Here is a 19,960-nt window from a genome sequence, read left to right on the forward strand (position 1 = left end):
TTTCGTTATACATAGGACAGGGGTAGGCAACCCAAAACACTTAAAGAGCCACTTGGACCCGTTTCCCACCAAAAACAAAACACTGGGAGCCGCAAAACCCTTTTGATATCTAAAATGAAGATAACACTGCATATATCCTTTTTTACCTTTATTATAGGTGTGTGTATGTGTATGTGTGTGTGTGTGTGTGTGTATGTGTATGTATATATATATATATCTCCTTAATGGGTATACACACACACACACACACACACACACATATACACATTAAAAATAAAAGTAAAAATATGACTCTTGGGAATATACATACTATTAAAACAATGATCACCAAGAGAATGCTTTAAGAGAATAAAATTACATACACACACAGGTAAAAAAAGGATATATGCAGTGTTATCTTCATTTTAGATGTCAAAAGGGTCTCTCTCTCCCTCCCTCTCTATCTGCCCTTGATCTGCCACTCCTCTTCCCCCACTCTCTCTCTCTCCCTCTCTCTCTCTCCCTCCCTCTCTATCTGCCCTTGATCTGCCACTCGTCTTCCCCCACTCTCTCTCTCTCCCTCTCTCTCTCTCCCTCTCTCTCTCTTTCTCCCCCCCCCTCCTATCTGCTGCTCACCTGGCAAGCTTCAAGCTGTTGTCCAACAACCTCCCAGGTAGGCAACCTCGTCTCTTTTATGACTCATGGACTTCAACTCCCAGAATTCCTGAGTCAGCCTAGCTGGGCTAGCTAGCTCTCTCCTGCCCTTCCTGCTTCCTGCAGAGACGCAGCAAAGGGAGGAGCTCCGCCCAGTAAGCTTTTCAGCTCCTCGGAGAAGACTGTGAGTGCGCTCTCTTTTACACACACGCACACACACACACACACAAAACACACACAGAGAGAGAGAGAGAGAGAGAGAGAGAGAGAGAGAGAGAGAGAGAGAGAGAGAGAGAGAGAGAGAAGCAGGGAAGTACAATTGCCTCTCTCTGTCTCTGTCTCTCTCTGCAAAGGCAGAGGAGGCTGGGAGCCACAGGGGAAGGCTCAAAGAGCCGCATGCGGCTCCGGAGCCGCAGGTTGCCGACCTGTGACATAGGAGGATGTTTGCATTGGCAACAATTAATGCTTTACCTTTGAGTATGTTGGAGGAGTCTGTCAATAATATGCTCGCAGAGCCTCTCTCCATGCTTGGATGAAGCTATTGCGATAATTCCCTATGACTTCCTGTACCACCCTTATATTCTATACTTGGAACTTTGTTTTTCCCTTATTACTAAATGCACAGGATGGTTTGAATTTGAGATTGTGCACTTTTTACTAGGAGACTGATCTTTTGGTTGCAACTAGAAGATGCTGGGTTGCAACTAGAAGATGCTGGGTTTGAACTGTGCTCAAGGTTGGATAAGCTGATTAGTTTGTCTTATGTGGAAGGTTACAGCAATCAGAGCTAACTTTTGTCCCCATAACATGGTAATTGCATATTTTGTTTATTTTGTACTGTACTATCTTTTTTGAAAGAAAGAAAGACAGTTTTTGTGCTGTGTTCTTTGTTACTCTTAACAAGTAGAAATATTTTTTTAAAAAAGAAAATAATTGTAAATTGGCATTAATTATACCACTGTCAAAAACTTATAATACAAAGTACTTTAAATCCAGTCATGTTCTTTCTTTTTTCTAAATCTCATAAATCCTGTCTGAACATCTGGAAGTATGGGAAGGGAGGATATATATGAATAAATTTAGTCATGTTAGGATGCAGTTAAACAAGCCTCAATAAATGATGTTGAGATAGGGGAGATATTACTTAAATGGCCCCCCCTGGGAAGAATGTATTTCTGGATACCAGATGCTGTTGGCAAATAATTGATAAAGGAGGGAATGCAATTCATGTCCTGCTTATGCACATCCAGGCATGAGATTTGATGGTTAGAAATAGTATACTAGACTAATTCTTGGATATTCAATTTGATTAAGCTAGGTTGTTCTTAAAGTATTATATTGTACATTAAGTATTCAGGTAATCTGCCATTCCAGATAAATCACCTGGTCCAAATTCCATCATGGTCTTACCTAATGAGGGATACTTTAGAACTTTCAATCAAACCTCTTTATCATTCTACTGGATGAAAGGAATGCTCCAGTATCCTTGTATTTGTGAGCAACAATGCCAAATATGCAAAGTATTTCTTATTTTCTTTATTTTTCTGTTTGAAGGAAGTCCTTCATCTTCAGGCCTCGTTTCCCTCCAGCGACAGGCCACCATGCATCAAAACCTTGTCAAATCTATACTTTGCTGGTGTTTGCTCTCCACTGAGGAAGTTCTTAAATTATATAAAAGAAGTGATAAATTATTGACACCTCTCTCTCCATCACTTTAATGGATCTCCTTGCTCAAATGGGAGCTGTGATTTATTCAGTGTACAGGCCCAGGGGATGGGGAGGATGTTCAAAAGAAGTGCTGTGTGTGTAGTTTTACTATGCATTGAAAATGGCTTCTGTTCTCCCCAACCTGTGAACACAATCTTCATTACCATTCCAAATGTGCTGAGTACACTCCAAAGGTACTTTCAAAAAACAGTAGGCAGGCCTGTGTATTAAGATTGTCTAAGATATTCAAGAATAGTATGAAAACTTTGAGGGGAGATTGGGTTGAATTCCTTTCCCACATGGTGAACTGCTGATCCCTACTGTGCAAAAGGGATACCAGAGCAAATTAACTTTATCGGTCAGGTAGCTCTTATGTTCTTTATGTTTTTCCATTGCAGTTCTCTCAGGGAAGGACTTCTGATAAAGTTCTAAACTAGGTGTGGAGAATCTTTCAGTCAAAGGCTACAATTCTTTACAGTTAATCTAGCATAATGATTTTCTCTATTCATCTGATGAAGACAACTATAGCACCTGAACATTTAAAATTATGCTTTTTGATGAATTATATCTTTTGTAGCCTGCAAATTCTTACCAGACTAACAAAACGTTTTTCCTGCAGTTACTACATGTTTGTTGTTTGTTGTAGTTTTGTTGTAGAGCCTCTTTAGAAATTTCCAGAGCTTCCAGAATTCTTGGTAGGTGTTCCAACTTACATGCATACAATGCAATAATAAATAAATTCCATTTTAAACAACTACAGGAGTAGCATATTCATTCTCTAAGCTCACAATTATATTAAAATATTTCTTTATTTTGTTCTTTTTTTCCTCTGTTTGAAAAGTTTTGGTCTAGATCAGGGGTGTCAAACTGCCAGCCTGTGGGCTGGATGCGTCATCCAGAAGCTGCACCCACCCCATTGCTGGCAATGGCAAAACTGTCCCGATATGTTGCGCGACATCACGTGATGTCATGAGTTTGACATGTCTGGTCTAGATATTATTAGCTCATAGTTTTATAAGCTTTCTGAGCTTAAACATCCAGTCTGAATAGGGAACGTATTTTCTTTGGAGCCAAGGCAATTGGTCCACATTAAAATCATTGCAACATGGCATTTTTTATAATTTGGAAGGCACATTGAGCTTTCGTGGATTTTGTATGAAGTAGGAGATCGTATCAAACAACATTGTGGACCATAAATAAGTTACAGATATATATATACCGATCACCCTATGTACCACCTTATCCAAGTGGGTAATTAAACAACAGTACCCTGGGTAACCAGCTTAGCAATGCTAATGCACCATAGTCTTTTCAAAGACCATTCAAGATTAAACCAGTTGTATGCTTGTCACATTGTGATGACTTTTATAGTCACAACTCATTCTCCTATTGTATTTTATTTGCTGAAACTTTCTTATTTCTTCAACCATCTCAATCCAACTTACTGTTCATCTATCAAGAGATAGTGTACTACCTGCACCTCAATTTCTTTCATTTCACAGTTTGGAGAATTTGATACTGCCTATTCTCAAAGCCAAAGTAAAGGAGGTACTACTAATTTTTTGAAATCCATTAGTGGGAGTTTTTACAGTAGAAATCAGGCTATGTGTGCTCAGAATTCTACTTCTCAGAAACTCTTCCCATATTCATGCACTAGATAACATTAGAAGCCTCACAGGTTCAAAACTTCTAGGTAAATTGTTTTGTAAAAGACAAGAAAGGAGTCATACATATGTGGGAGACCTGCTTAATGCAAACATTGAAGTCAAGTTAGATAGATATTTATATAATGATAATATCAGCCCTAGGATTTAAATTTTAATTCTATTCCTCCTGTCCTTTCATGCCTATGAACTTTCAGCATTTCTTTGAAATTGGAAGGCACTTACATTATTTATATCATGATTATTTCTGACCTGAGTGTGAGGGTTGCTGCCACTTTAGCTTCAGTCTTTCCATACATGCAGTGCAAGAATTCTTTGCAGATGTTATTGTGCCTCCCCTCCCCTACCCTCCTCTCCTCTCCTCTAGGTAAAGCTTGTCATGAAAGGTTTGGTTTCACTTTTATTTGTCTATTTGTGAACTTCTCTCATTTTGCCCCCCATGAATGTAAAATTGATGTCTACTATTTCTAATCATCTCCTACTATGGAAGATGGCATTTTTATCTGCTACGACATTGCTCTTTCAAATGAAGGTGTAATGTGCCTTGCATATAAAGCCACCTATCCTTATTCTTCATAGGAATAAAAATAGTTCTTTCCTTAAATATCTCCAGTCTTTCAAAATCCATTTTTGCATTCCATTTAAACTAGGTCATTATATTACCTCCTTTTTCTTAAATTGTTTGATGATAAAGGAAAGATTGTCATCTCTTCACTATCTTGATGTCCAGAGATTGCTGGCTTTCTTCATGTACTGAACAGCATCATTACAAAGACAACATCACTTATTTTGATTTTCTATGGTCCATCTAAAGCACGGGTGTCAAACTCAATTGTGTCATGTGACATATCGTGACGTATCATGACATTTTTTGCCTTTGTGGAGAAAGGGTTGGCATGGCCTGTGTATGGTACATCTGGTCTGCGGGCCGTCAGTTTGACACCCCTGATCTACAGGGTTGCTTTGTTCTAACATTTGCCCAATCAAATAGTGATGATTATCAAAATTTGTTATGAGGTGGGGAAACAATAGTGCTCCCTTCAGTACTCCATGAAAAAGTAACGGGGACATCTGTATTTTTCATCTGCAAGCCTTTTCACTGAACTAATGCCAGACAGCTTTGTGGGCTCACACTTTCCTTTCACATTGTCCCAGTTCTGAGAAAGATGCAGCAATAATTGTTCTCTACCCCCCTCCTCCCCCCTTTGGTTACCTTATTACTAGATACTCCACCAAGTAATAAAGCTTGTTACTCAGCTATGTACATGAATCAAGGACCAAAATGAAGAGCTATATGAGTGAAGTTCTTAGTCATCTCTGAATTTACCCAACCTGCCTCCAGTTGTGTCAGATGACTTTGCTGATCCTTCTTAGTTCTTCTCTGTAAGTCTTTTGAGGTTAGGGATTAAGGTTTTCCATTACCTTAATTGTGAGTAGTTTGCAGTGATTAAAATATAGTTTTCCAAGTGCTGACCGAAAATTATGAAAGTGGTAATACAGCACAGAGAGGCATGAGAGGTTGCTCTTGGCTCTTTTATAGTTGCCTTGCAATTTCTAACTTTCTCCTGTTCCCCACCATGAATAATCTGGTAACTCCAAAAATACCTAAGAGTAATTTATGTGATTGATTTGTAAAAAAGCAGAAGAAGAGATTTTTAGTTTATTAGCAATTGGTTGACAAGCCATCCACTTCCTCTTTTGTAGATTTTTTTTTAGATTTTTTAGATAGAGAATAGAGTTGTCCAGACCTCAATGAATCAATTAGCTCAGTTAGCACAGCTTTGATTGTATTTTGAAATTCAGATGCTCCTATTTTCCTCTATCAGATTTAGTGTGCTCAAGAGTAGCACCTAGAGCAACCATACCATGATTAAGTTGAAACTTCTAAATGAGAAAAAGGCTCCTTCATCTTCTGATAAAACAATTTTAAAAATCAGCAATTTTCAAATGCTTATTTCCCAACTAAGAATTTTTTTTGTCCCTGCCTCCCTTTATCCCCTAAACTTTCTCAGTCATTCTTTTGTAAACTAGAAGTTAAACAATCCTGGGGAGTAATATTAGTTGACTCATTTGGTCAAATAAAGGTGTGCTCTATGAACACAAAAGTAAAAGCTCTTTTTGTGGCCTCTTAGTAATCCTTCTGGAGAAGACAGAGTGGGAGGGAGAATAAGCTCCCCAAACAATTTTGACCCTGGTTATTTCAAAATCAGGACTTGTTCTCCTGATTCAAGGAAAGTAGTTATGTTATGGAGTACAGTAAGAAAAGGGATGACTTTGTTTTTTAATTCCATTTTTTAATGGTTTGAAACTAATGCTGGTATGTTTCCACCACTCAGCTGGTCCAGGATCCAGCTTATAATACTGAGTCATATGACCACCATGTCTTTGGACCATGCTGGCTCCCTGGGCTAAGAAACAGAGTCAGACTGGACAGAGGAAACCTTTACCTTTACTATTAGTACAACTATCTTGGTATTGTAATCATTCAGTAGCAAAATCTCTTTTTTAGAGGGATGTAACAGATATTTGGGGGGATCATATGAATGAAGAAAGTTTGTGTACTTATCTGAGATGGGCATAAGAAAAGGCTCTCCTGTATTCTTTTTGTGTACTTATTCTATCCCAATCTCTTTAAACTCATCTACATACACTTATACATATGGTATATACACATGACATTATTTTAATTACCAGCCCCCTCAAAGACTTTTTAAGTTGGCTATGCAGTTATTTTCATTATTAATCAATGCTTCTTTTCAGCTGTGAAACCATCATTCAGTTAGTGCCCCATTCTAGGCTAGATTTTGGAGGAAAATGAAGGCCCATATGGAAAAACTTAATAAAATAAATTCCAAATGCCATGCTCCACCAATCCATGTTTTCAGGATTGGTCCACATCTGTAGCTGGCTGAAAAGTTGCTCTAGATTCAATATAGGTGCATATCTTAATGCACATTCCCAAGACTATAGTTGCCCATTTCTGTTTAGGTATCTGATTGCCAGAAAAAGTTAACTGTGAAGCTGCCAATTCACCATTCTTTTATTAAACTTAAAGACTAACTGCTTTCCATGGTGGTGAAAAAATAATGTGTTGGCTATTTTGCAGTGAGATATTTTTTTTCTCAGTAACTGTGATTCTGTTTGCGTGTTACATTTATGACTATATGGAGAATAGGGTGAGATACCTTATCATCAGAGACAGACATTCTAAACAATAACTACAGTCAGTTACCAAGACAGGAAGCTTAAAGTTCCCTATACTGGGATGTGGGAACAGTTTTGCAGCAATAAAAAAATCCCATCACTCCCATTATCCTAGACAAAATGGAAAGAAAAGAAACTTGTAGCAGTCTCAATCCATGCAACAGTTATTCAAACAAAACAAAGTACAGGATGCAACTGGATTCTTTGCAGCCATCACTCCCTTTTCAAAAAGAGATGGGAAAGTTAGCACTCCTGTCAATTTCTATCTTTTTGTTTTACTTGTGAAAACAGAACAGTTGCAAGGATCTACACTTTCAAAACAGATCAAATCAATCAAGTCATCTTACCTTCTAAGGACCTTTTAATAATGCTACTTCATCTGCAAAGTCAACCAAAAATTCTTGCTTTTGAGAAAGCAGAGACTTTGGTCTCTTTGCTGGCAATGGGAAGGTTGAACCTTTTTAATGATTTTGAATACTTCACAACTGAGCTACAAATAAATATGCTCAGCAGCAGAACATAGACAATATAGCGAAAACACACAATTCTAGAAATGTGGAAGTGTTTCCATTCTGTCTAATATAGTTTTAAAAAGTTATGACCACAATTGGACCAGAATTTCCATTGCTAAGCAAGGCAGTTGTTAAGGGAATTGCGCCTGATTTTATAACCTGATTTGCCACAGTTCTTAAGTGAATCATGGGGTTATTATATGAATCTGACTTCCCCCCATTGACTTTGCTTGTCAGAAGCTGGCTGGGAAGGTTGCAAATGGTGATCACTAGATCAACTATCGTAAATACATGCCAGTTGCAAAGCATCCAAATTTCAATCAAGTGACCATGGGGATGCTGCAGTGGTTATAAGTGTGAAGAGCAGTTGTAAGTCACTTTTTTCATTGCCATTGTAACTTTGGATGATAAATGAATGGTTGTAAATCAAGGACTACCTGCATGCATCTCTCCTATTACAACATGTTTTTTTAATAGATGGAATTTTTAAGGAGAGTTGTATGACTTGAACTCTACTGTCTCTTTGACCCCAGGAAACCTGGGCAAGATACATGTTAAGAACAGTGAGGAAATAATGATTTAGGATCAACAGCCTCCAGCAATCTTATTAATAGGATTGTTTCCTGACCTCTAATACTGTGTTTCCCCGAAAGTAAGACCCTGCCTTACTTTCTTTTGGGCTCTGAAGTAAGCACTAGATTTTACTTTCGGGGAGGGCTTACTTTTTGCCTGTACCAGTACCAGTAGGCCGCGAGTGTGCGGGTGTGGGTGGGGCCTGTGCATGGGGTGGAAAGCAACGCGACAGTGAGAGCATTGTGGTGGACTAGTTGCTTCCCTCTGCCTGCCAGACACTTGTCGAAGCTGCATAGGGTAAGATTGCCATGTGGGAGGGTGGAGTTGCTTCCCTCTGCCTGCCAGAAACCTGCGAAAGCTGTGCCCCTGCCCAGATGCCCTCACCCCTCCAGCATTTTTTTTACTAACCTGCCTTTCAGCTGCATTGCGTTTCTCCATTCGCTTCTCAGCCTTCACTGCATGTTTGTGGGATTACCGGTTTAAAAAAAAAAAGTTCAATCAAACTTTCTAACTTCTTGAGGTCTCGTGAGAAGTTAGAAAGTCTGATTGAACATTTTTTTGTCCCACAAACACGCAGCCAATGGCCCGGCCATGAGGCCTGGCGGATTTCCCCCATCTGACCCATGCAAGTCCATAGCCAGGCCTAACCCCCACTGCCCCCCGACCCTAATGGGAGATGGGAAGCCCTGGGGAAAAAAACAAAAACTTGGGTGGGAAGGAAAATGGTTTTTACTGTTTGTTTCCAAAGCAAAACACTATATTTATTATATTATTCCCTTTAAGGAGTTTTTGAGGTAGGATAAAATAGATAAGTTATGCTGAGAAGTAAACATTAATAATGATGTTATCCTCTGAGCTACACAGCTGGAGCAGTGAAATTGGTCTTGATACTAATCCAATGCAATCTAGCCTTGTGTACTCTTGACATAATATACTTTTGCTAGTTTTAGAACTGTGCCTAGATTGTGGCTTTGGCTCACCTCTGATTCATTACATATATTTTATATTTTGGATGTGTCCTTTTAATGTGTTTGAACCATCTTTGTGGTGTGTATTTTATGAGCTGTGTGTTCTGGTCACTCACACATACAGATTTTTCTGTTACTTAAGTGTGCATTTGAATGATCTTGTTATGAATCTACTGAGGAAGACAAATTCTGAATATGCTCAGAATTCAGATTCTCTTTTTTTTGGCAGTACATATCTTTGCAATCTGAAATATACATTAAAAGCTTTCATTCAACTCAGACCAGAATAAATAGATTTGATTTTTATTTCTGAAAAAGTAAGTCAATTCTCCCCATGAAAATTGCTTGGATATTTACTTTTAAGATGTTTGTCAACTTGCTTTTAATCTCTGTTTCCTCTCATTTTCTTAACCCTGTTCTACTGAAATGTGTGTTGTTTAATTATATTTTATAATTAAGATAGTGATTGAAAATGAGAAAATTCAAAATCAAATTTAAATTACTTTTTTCTTTAAAATATAATATTCTTCCAAATTCAGTATAATAATGTTGCCTTCCATTGGAGAGGCTACAGATATTAGTTTTTTCCTGAAAAAATAGCACTTTGCTTGTTTTGCTCACAATAGGTTCTTAGCTGCTCTGTTTGAAAGGAGGTGAATAGAGAAAATAGCAGTTTTCAGTTTACTACTCCTAGATAATAGTGGACAATAATCTAATCTCATATAAAGCAGGTTTCTGCAAAGGTAATAAACAAGAAGATGGTGATAAATTTTCAGAGCGAATGTCTTTTAGGAAGGTATTGACATTTAATATGTGATAAATGTACTGCACTCTATTCTGCCAACCACTGACACATTTTTTATGGATGAAGAAATTCCCATGAGGCACAGTAGGATCCTATTTTCTCCCTCTTTGATGTACACATATGGAAAATCTCCATACCAGGTCATTTCTAGGAATGAGAAGTTTATATTTCCCCATTTCTTCTGTCCACCCTTCTCTGTCAAGGGCTTGGTCTTTGATATGGGAGGCATATACAATCCTCTCTTTCCTACAGTGATCAAATGCAAAGACTGTATGTGCACTGCCCACAGAGGGATTTATCTGTCACTGGGCTCTCTTATGCCCCATCAGATCCTCCCAGACGTATGTACTACACTTACAGCAAACTTTTGCGTTCAGTCCTTGATGCAATCTTGATGCAATAAAACCTTTCATATATGTCTTTTTCCATTCAAAGAGATTCCTCAAAGAATGTTTTAAACTTAGTTTTCCTTAGTTAGGTATGCATAAATATGTGCAGAGAATTAAATTATAGTTTCTATCTTGCCGTTCTTTATTTTGAACACAGGAGACAGGCTAGGCATTCCTCAGGCATTTCTGGATGAGGGAGATAATTCACTTAGCTTGAATTCACCGTCAACTCTCTGCTAGAATCACTTCTTTTTTCCCCTTTATCATGCAGTGACTCTATCACTTTGGTGTATCTCCTAGCCTGCACTTTTTGTCAACTGCTCTTTTTAATACCTCCCCTGCTATTGGTTTCCCAGTAGCTTTGGAAATGAACTCCATCTTCCTCAGTGAATTGGCCAGGAGGTATTATTTCTTCACTTTATTGGTACAGGGTATAGATAGAAAAATATTTTCGTCTTTCTCACAATACTGTAACAATCTAATAATACCTGTTTGGCATCTTGATCAAGATAGTCAGAAGGAACTTTACCACCGAGTATATTATTAATTTATAAAACATACTGGCCTAAGACAATGTCTTATTTATCTATAGTAGCTCTTATGATACCTGTTTTGTTTCTTAGTTAATAGAGCAAGTATTCCTGGGCAAATCCTTTATCCTGCATTTTATAATTAACAAGACCTTTTCCACTTTTCTACATAGTACCGAAAAGCAGAGTTAAGGAATTAACATTTGATAGTTAAGGAATCTTCTAGGTGGCTCTGTTTTCTGGAATACCAAAGTTGATAATACATTTTTCCATTTTTAATTTTACAGTGCTTTCCAGTGCCCATTAGTAAATAAAATTTGTGAGATGGAAAAGTGGGCTATTACTTCTATAATGTCACTTGCAGTAGCTGAGTTTCATCTGAAAGTGTCTCAGATGTTCTCCACTTGACTTCTGGTTTAGTTGGATTGTCAAAAGATATTACTGGCATTTTTCTGCCAAATGGGAACAGTCTTGTTCACATTCCTTTTTAGTTATTTTCTTAAGAATTTTCTTTTAGCAGACTGACTAACCTTTTTGACATTTGCTCCCTTCCTATCCCCATCCCATTCATTGAAATTAAGTGGAAAGGTTGTGGAGACTGAGCATAAATGTTATCAAAAATGAAAGAAACAGCTTTAAGGAGTTCAAAAGAGTTTTGGATTATGTTATTAAAATGCTTTTTAAAGTATTTTGCCAGATTTTATTAAGAAAAGTGAGACAATGCTAAATCTGCCTCATGTTCTAGAAGCAAACTCTGGTTCTGAAGTGCAAGTCTGTGGGACAGTCTTCAAGGATAAGGGAAGATATGTATGTGTGGTCAGAAGTTTTCTTTTTATTCGTTCACATCCATTATTTTAAGTACTTAATAGGATTAGTGGCACATGCTGCTAAATGGATGTGGCTAAAGAGAGAAAATGAGCACTCTTTGCACAAGTTTGTTCCAAAAGGACTGAAGAACTCACACTTTAAAATATGATTCTACTTTGGAAACACTTCCTTTTTTACAGTAAAAGTAGAGGATTGTGAAAACTTTACTTAGAATAATTCTCCCTTTCTCAAATTCTGTGACTTAAAAGGATGAATCTGAGAATAGGATGGAGAGCATGATGCCCCAGTCTGCAAAGTCCAGAAGTATGGACTTCTCCTCCCCCACCTGCAGTTTTTGTCAAAGAATGCAAAGTCTGTTTTCTGCCTTTGGGTAGGAGGTGGACATCGTAGGAGGTGGGCATCATCCCAGTAAGAGCATGTCAGGGAACAGTTAATTTGCTCCTCTATGGGCATAATTGGGTAACCCAACAATCATTCTCTTGGCCAGGGGAACAGTCACTCGTTGTTCCAGCTACTAACTTTGCCTTTTGTCTTTGTCTGTAGCAGCGGGGGTGCTGGAAACAATCCATTCTGAATTATACATTCCTTTTTCTAGGGCTAAGCCCTGTTTGTAAGGTGCTGAATAGCCTTTTCTTTTGGCAACTACCCCATTTTGAAGAAATAAGATCCTAAGTTAGGTAGATTGGGCAGCTACTGTCCTTAAAATCTGAGGCAAACTACCTGAAAGATGAAAAAAATAAGTGTTGTTACTGGAAATATTGAGTCCAGAAAATGGTAATTAATTAGAACTTTATAGTTGGTGTTGGATCTTTTGCTAAGATGGTAATATTGCAAGATTGCTTTTGGTATGGTACTAAAATTGATAAGATTGGTAAGATCAGTGTGGAAAGAAAATTTGGGAAAATGCTTATTTTTTCCAAGTTGGTTGTTGGAGCTAGAACTCTCCTTTAGAACATTGGTTTTAATATATGGTCTTCTAGAACCTTGGGGATCCCTGAGATTATGTCAGGGGTCCTTAAAATCATTTGCCAGTTTATGTTGAAAAATAATACTAAATAATATTTAATAATATTAAAATCCCATCAAACAATTGTATCAAGTGGTAATGTCAGTGAATGCATCTATTTTAGATTTTATAACAGTAAATATCAGTAAGTATAACCCATATAAACCCATATCAGTATAACCCATTTAACCCATATAAACAAAAGCTCTTTTGGGGTCCTCCATCATGTTTAAAATTGCATTGGGGTCCCAAAAGAAAAAGTTTAAGAAACACTGCTTTAGAACATATTGTAGTTATGTTACTAGGAAGCATAGGCTGCCTCCAAGTTCTTTCCTCTAAATCAACTGAAGAAGCTTCTAGTTCAAAAATCAATGTACATTATCCATTGTTTCAGGTTTAATTTGGTGACATCAATGTTTATAAAACTTTAATGTCTATGGCAAAATTGCAAACATTAGAAAGAAACAAGAAATGGCAGATATTAGCAAGGAAACAAGGTATGGCATGTGTTGTGTGTGTGCCTTCAAGAGAATATCTCAAAGAGATCTAGAACATTTAAGAGCGAGGAAAAGAGAAGCAGGCAATCAAATAGAGAAAGATATAAATTCACAAGCTTGTTTTTTTTCTTCAGGAATAGTGAAGTAAGAGACATGTGTGTCTTATTTAAAATATGTTGAATTATATACACTCAATGTCTTGACCATAAATACCTCAGAATTATGTTCTCCTATATTTCCCAAACTTCAGAATAATGATGAAAAGTCTGTGACGCTTGAATAATTTTATTTTACACAGATGACAAGGAATGGGAAAAAGGGAGGAAAGAGGATTGCAGAAGTAGAAAATCTAGACTTTCCCACCTACTCTTAAGTTGCCCACTGTTAATCACTGCTGGATGGCAACTCTTGGCAGAAAAGTGGTCTTCTCTCCATTCCCGAATCAGAATATGTTCTTGCACTTCAGGATATTTGGGTTGTTCTTCAAAGAGAAAGAGTGGTAGCTGGATTAAGATTTATCTGTCTGTCTATCTGTCATATGGTACATTCACATCACATTTTGATAAAAACACGGGAGATAGAAATACAAGATATGAAATATAAAATATTATAAATGTATGTCTAGATTACAGGTATAGTTTTTGCTTCAGGCAGGAAATTAGCAAAGTCTCCGTTAGAAGCTTTATTTTGTCAATCTGATACTATATGTTGGATAGTTTGATTTTCCACCCCACAGTCACAATTCCGTGATGATATTTTATCCCACTTGTAGAGAGCATCTACGCATCTACCATGGCCAGTGCAAAGCCATCTTTCAATAGATTGAGAAATATAAATAATGATAAAGATAGGACTCTGAAAATTTATGTATTGGACCTTCGTCATTTTCTTCCATGGTTTATTTTCTAGATTGAATTATTTTCAAAATCAAAACCAAAGACTCGGCTTCCCAAATATCCATGTTTTTCCATCCCAGAAGGCCACAGTACACTCTTAATATAAGAGCCCTAATTTTTTTCCCCCACCCAAACATCATTAGTTCTTTTCCAGTGTAAGAAATTCTGAGCTTTAATAAATTTACTCAGCAGAATTATATAATAAAACCTTTCCTGGATTATGCCACATTGGCTGAGGGAGGCAATCACATTTTGGAATCCTCCAAAATACAAGGCTGTGTAGCATTTCTGATTTAATTCCCAGAGGTCCTTCAACTTAATACGTATCTGCAACTCTTTAAAGCAGTGATGCCTTCTTGTGGACTGCATAGCTAATATTTACTTTCAATTCCACAGATATGCAATGAATTTCTGATAATACAAAAGAGTTCCTTTGATCATCTGCAGCGTATCTTTTTACCTTATAGTTAACTCATTGTCATAGTTTGTGGACTCCAGATCAGACAGACTTCTAGCCTCTCCTCCTAGTTGACCATGGTTATCCTGCCCAGAATTAGGAATGGAAACCAAGCCTCACTTGTATAGCTGTCTTGCCTTATTGCTTTTCTGTGGCAAGATGTGTGCCTCTAGTCTCCCTTGCAATTGGCTCTGGGCCATACCTATGTGTGTTAATGGAGGGAGAGATTAGTCCAGAGAAACCTTGTGTTTTGCACTGTCAGGGTGGGGATGTTATGGGCTGTGAGTAGGTGGAAATCCTTAGGGTGCATTCCCCAGCTGTGAGCCTCTTCCTGAGTAGAGGCCCCATTCAATGCATCCCCTTTCATGTCTAATCTCCTGGCATGTGCCAGCTCTTTTGTTTGCTGGGTTCACATCCTGGCTCCTTTCTCTGTGAATTGTGTGTGTTTGTGTTTGTATGTGTGTGCATGCGCACATGTACATAAGTACGTATAGGGGATTACTTGTTTTTTTGGCTAAAAAGGAGGTAATCAAAGCCATCCTTGGGGGACTGGCCTAGAGGCCTTTCCCATCTGAAGGCCTGTTCTCCCTGAATGGGGCCAAACTTTTTAATATCCTGTCTGACTGGTTTACTCCGGACTATAACTTGAAGAAAAACATCGGCAGACATCCTACAGGAAAAGAGCTGTGGATGTGCAGCCAAATGCCTTAACCTTTTCATGTCTGGGAGAACAGCAAACACTTTACACATGTGCTGGCTATTCTTTTTTGTTATTGTTGCCCAGTGCACATGCAAGTCTGATCCTGCCATTATGGTTTGACAGGATTCATGTGACTTCTTCCCTTGCAGCTTTTCAGCGCAGCAGTGCAACCTCCAAGTTACTCTGTCCCCAATTTTTTCTCTGCCCCAACCTTAAGATCTTTTTTCCCCAGCTTGTTAAGGAAAACAAATAACCCTGTCATATTTGTCTCTGGAGTCAGGGCTGTTTCTTCCATCAGGAGTCATGGGAATCAAGTCTTTTGAAATAAGCTGTGCCAGAGTGGAAGCTATATCAATAAACCTATTTATGTATGTGAGTGTCAGTAGGATTGATGTATTTCATGGAGCTAGAGGACAGCCTGCTGGAAGTTTAGAGGGTGGTCTCCATCTGAACCTAGATGTCATTGGATAGAATTTTCTTTAGAAGTGTCTATGTGGTGTTGATCTGTGGTGCAAACAGGTTCTAGATAAGTTATATAACCACATACAATTACATTACACTCTTATCTTTTATGTTATCTTATGTACTACATTAGGGTTCTGCAAAATAACAACAAGACGTGAACATTAATAAAAATGGTAAACTATTAATTTTTAAACCAAATGTTTTGTTATATGGTAATAGAGTGATCCTACTTTTTAATCTTTTTTTATGACAAAACACCTAAATAAAATAACTGAGGCTATGCCAACATTCAACATTCAATGGAAGACTGTAGTCCACCCTGATAGATGGAAGAAAAGACTAAAAATTACCTTGGAAGGGTAAACATTGAGAGGAAAAGGCCTTCACCCGTTATACCATAGAAGGTCTGCCAGTGATCTCAGCATGATAGCAGTATTGTAGGAAAATCAGCCATCCTCCAGATGGACTGGTCCCAACTTATTACGGTTAGAAAAATGAAAAAAAGTTTTTTTTTTGAATTGGAAACAAACTGCAAACCAGTCCAAATTCAAAAATGTAGAGCAATATATTCTGTGTAACAGATCTCCAATGCCACCCAGGCAGCAGCATTTTACATTAGTTGTTTTTTCCAAATGTAATTAAAAAGCAGCCCTCACTATACTGATCCAACCTGAACATAGCCAAGATTTATATGACAAATTAGGCTGGCTTCTAGCAAATTCAGGCTATCCTCCCTACAACCTTGAAGACTGAGTAAACAGAGAAAATGAATGTTGTATGGACATCTAGCAAGCTTCCTGACCAATGGGAATCTAAATCCAAAGCTCAGGCTAATGTCTTGAACACAAAGCAACATTAGCTTACCAGCCAAAGTAGAACAAAAATATTACAGCCCCTGTTTAACACTTGACAGGCATGGCCCAAGGCTAAGTTCTATTTCAATCAAATTGAAATATTAAAAAAAGGACCTGCAACCCCAAAATAGAAGAAGTTTCCTTGCTGATAAATACCACCCTTTTATCTGGATTGACCCAACCACCCTTTCCTTCACTTCTTTAAGTGGCTCTTTCATTTTGCCTGCGGATGAGTTCTGCATAACTTGGAAGCTTTCATGATTTTATGCTGATGGAATTTTGATGGATGGAATTCTTTCGTTGTCTACTTTTGAAGACTGGCCTTTCAGAATCCTGGTTCTCCATTCCCCATGTTACTCCTTTTCATTTTAGAAGCTGAGATAATAGCCACCTCCCACTTCATTAACCATATCCCAGTTAAATGAAACCATTGTTAATTCTTATGCTATTTATCCATTCTTCTCTAGAAATTATTAATTAGGGGCTTTAAAAATTGTTTAAGCCTGCTTGCTATTAATCACTTCTATGTTTAATTAATATTAAATATCTCTTATGACCCAACTTAAATTTTCCCCCTTTCTTGTCCTTTGATGGACAGATGATTCCCTATTTTGTACTGTATATTGCTTAATGGAAATTAATGTGAACAAGAAGACGAAATTAGTTATTGTTTTGCTGAAAGCACTCTGTGTGTGCTCTGGAACACTTCTTCTTTATTATGGTTTTATCATGCCTCACTCAAATCCAACCCTTTTTGCTTTCAATTCCAGGAAACCTAATTATTGCTATGCTGCTTGCCTTCCTTTCCCTTCTGCTTCTCTCCTCCATCACCTTAAGCTGCAACACCAAGATTTAATGTACCTGGGACTGGTTATGGCTGACTTAACTCCACATTTTATTTCCCTGGCCTGAAAATGTCAGATTGCATCTTGAAGAGATGCCATCCCTACCTTGCAGAAAGCATGCTGGAGGCGGCTTTCAAAACTTCCAGGCCTTCAGGTTTACAGAATTGGGGCTTTTCTTGCTCACTGGGCTACTACATTCCTCTTCCATTTTTCTTGTGAAGTATGTGCTATGTTAAAAGCTTCTTTGGGTTGCAAAATCAGTCTGGCCAAAATATAAGTTACTGGAAAGCATTTCCCAGCAGGACATACTGAGATGGTTCATTCTTAAATGATGTTGTTAAAACCACAAAGTGGTGCTCCCAAGAAGCTAGCTGGTATTTATATTGAGACTGTCTTTGATCAGCAACCTTCACAGGCTTTGCAGAACTTTCCCCTTCTCAATTTCCATATTCTTTTCTGAAAATCCATAGTCAGTGCAAGGGGTCCACTTGAATTACAAAAACAGCAATCAGTTTGTTATTGTAGATAATTTTATACAAGTATCTTTCTCTTGTTATTCATGCCAATAGTTTTCAACAGAAATGTTGGAGGTTTTTTAAAAATCTAAAATTATAATATGGTAAGGTAGAGTAAGCATTTCTGCTATGCAAGCATTTTAAGAACACAAGCTCTTGCTAAGCCTTCTCCATTTATGTCCATTTTGCAAGTGATCGGCATCACATTCCACATCAATATCTCTGTACGTGTGAATGGGAAAACAAGATAGAACTCTGTGGACCAATCTTCCATCTTTTTCCCCCCTAGAACATATTAAACCATATCCTTTTAACAGCATTATTTCATATCAACCACTGGAAAATCAAGCAATGCCATGCACGTTTGGCTCAAAAGTAGTGTAACTAAAGTGAATTGATTAAGTAACTCACATATAAGTTCCAGATAGATTTGAAACCTCACCAGTTCTTTATGTGATTTTTTTTCTCTCTTTTTCTGTAGCTATTGAAACACAAAGTACCAGCTCAGAAGAGATTGTACCCAGCCCTCCTTCACCACCCCCACTGCCCCGAATCTACAAACCCTGCTTTGTGTGTCAGGATAAGTCATCTGGCTACCACTATGGTGTTAGCGCCTGTGAAGGATGCAAGGTGAGAGTAAAAATAGATGGAGGGATATGTAAGCAGGAAAGCTAAAGAGAAAATGGGTCACTCAAATATACAGGTTCCAAAGAAGAATTGTGAAGAATGCAGAATGCTAATACAAGCACTGAGGTTTAGAGGAAGTCACAAATGTTAGAACACACTTTTTGGTATCAGCTATGACTAGTGTATTTTTCCTGGCCCAGGAAGTACCATTTTCTCTGTCTTTTCCAACTATTCCAGAGGGCTTCAAGAATGTTTGTGGAAGTGTCCAGTAATCATCTGGCAATTGTCATCATGGGCTTTGCCCATGTCCTGTGACTTTAAGAATGTGGAGGAGCAGAACTGTGTTTTTTTACAGAGCTGGGAAGATTTGAGAGTGATGCCTAGCTCTCAGTCCCTCTATTTCTCTAGGAAATGCTGGGTTTTGTGCTTCGTTGGCACTTTGATGCCCTTCGATATTTTGGGTTACAACACCCATTGTCTATAACCATTTGCTTTATGGATTGCTTTTTGTAATAGAGGCTACTAGTTAATTATTTCTTCTCTATTCCATTCTTGATACTTTATCTGTTATTTTTAAACATACTCCTCACTTCAATATCAAAGAAAGATGAACTGCTGTGACATTACCTGTTCAGGTATGTGCTCCCACTTGCACTAGGCCATCACCATGACTTTGTGTGAGTTAAGCTGTCAGAGATCAGATTGGGGAGGAAGGCATGGCCCAATCAGCTGATCTTTCCCTCAGTTAACAGAGAACTCTACATGCCTCTGACACAAAAGAAAGGGTTTTCTTTCTCTCCACCCCAAATCCCTTAATCTCATTAAGAAATTCATTCCCCTGGTTCTTGAACAGTCTGGCTGCTTCTGTGGTTACCATCTCCTCCTCCTTCCTTTTCCATATCCATTAGCTTCTGCTTTAAGTGATCAGTCAGGTGCATCAACAGCCACCTTTTTGTTAAAAATAAAAGCCATTTCTCGTACTATTTTTTGGTTGCAAAATCAGATTAAAATTGTAAGCTTACTTTTAGAAATTGGTTTGAAATGGTTTATACATGTGTGGGCTTTTGGTTTCAAACAGAAGGTTTTATTAAGTTATTAAATAATTTAAAATAATAATTGTTAAAATAATTTTTCCATTTCTCCTCTTCCTTCTCTATTAGCTTTTCCTTGCTAAAAGCTTTAATCTCTTGCATTGTTTTGAGCATAAAATCTGTGTATTCCAAGTTAGATGGGTTGTTTTTGCAGGAAACGTACAGTCCAAGTTATGAAGCCCTTCCAACCTTTT

General features: G+C 37.9%; 1 protein-coding gene across 5 annotated transcripts in view; it reads left to right on the forward strand.

Moving 5' to 3' along the window:
* The window catches only part of RARA (retinoic acid receptor alpha), a 248,084-nt gene that overhangs the window by 197,597 nt on the left and 30,527 nt on the right, over positions 1 to 19,960 (forward strand). For 4 of the 5 annotated variants that reach the window (XM_039353972.1, XM_039353973.1, XM_039353971.1 and 1 more), the window contains one exon: positions 18,530 to 18,678. The exons of the other annotated variant lie outside the window; for it this stretch is intronic. In XM_039353972.1, coding sequence (XP_039209906.1) covers positions 18,530 to 18,678 — 149 coding nt within the window. The remainder of the gene's footprint in view (positions 1 to 18,529; positions 18,679 to 19,960) is intronic. 5 annotated transcript variants of the gene reach the window in all.

Source organism: Crotalus tigris, unplaced genomic scaffold (assembly GCF_016545835.1).
Source record: "Crotalus tigris isolate CLP2741 ecotype Arizona unplaced genomic scaffold, ASM1654583v1 scf7180000018544.1747854, whole genome shotgun sequence".
NCBI classification, from domain to species: Eukaryota; Metazoa; Chordata; class Lepidosauria; order Squamata; family Viperidae; genus Crotalus; species Crotalus tigris.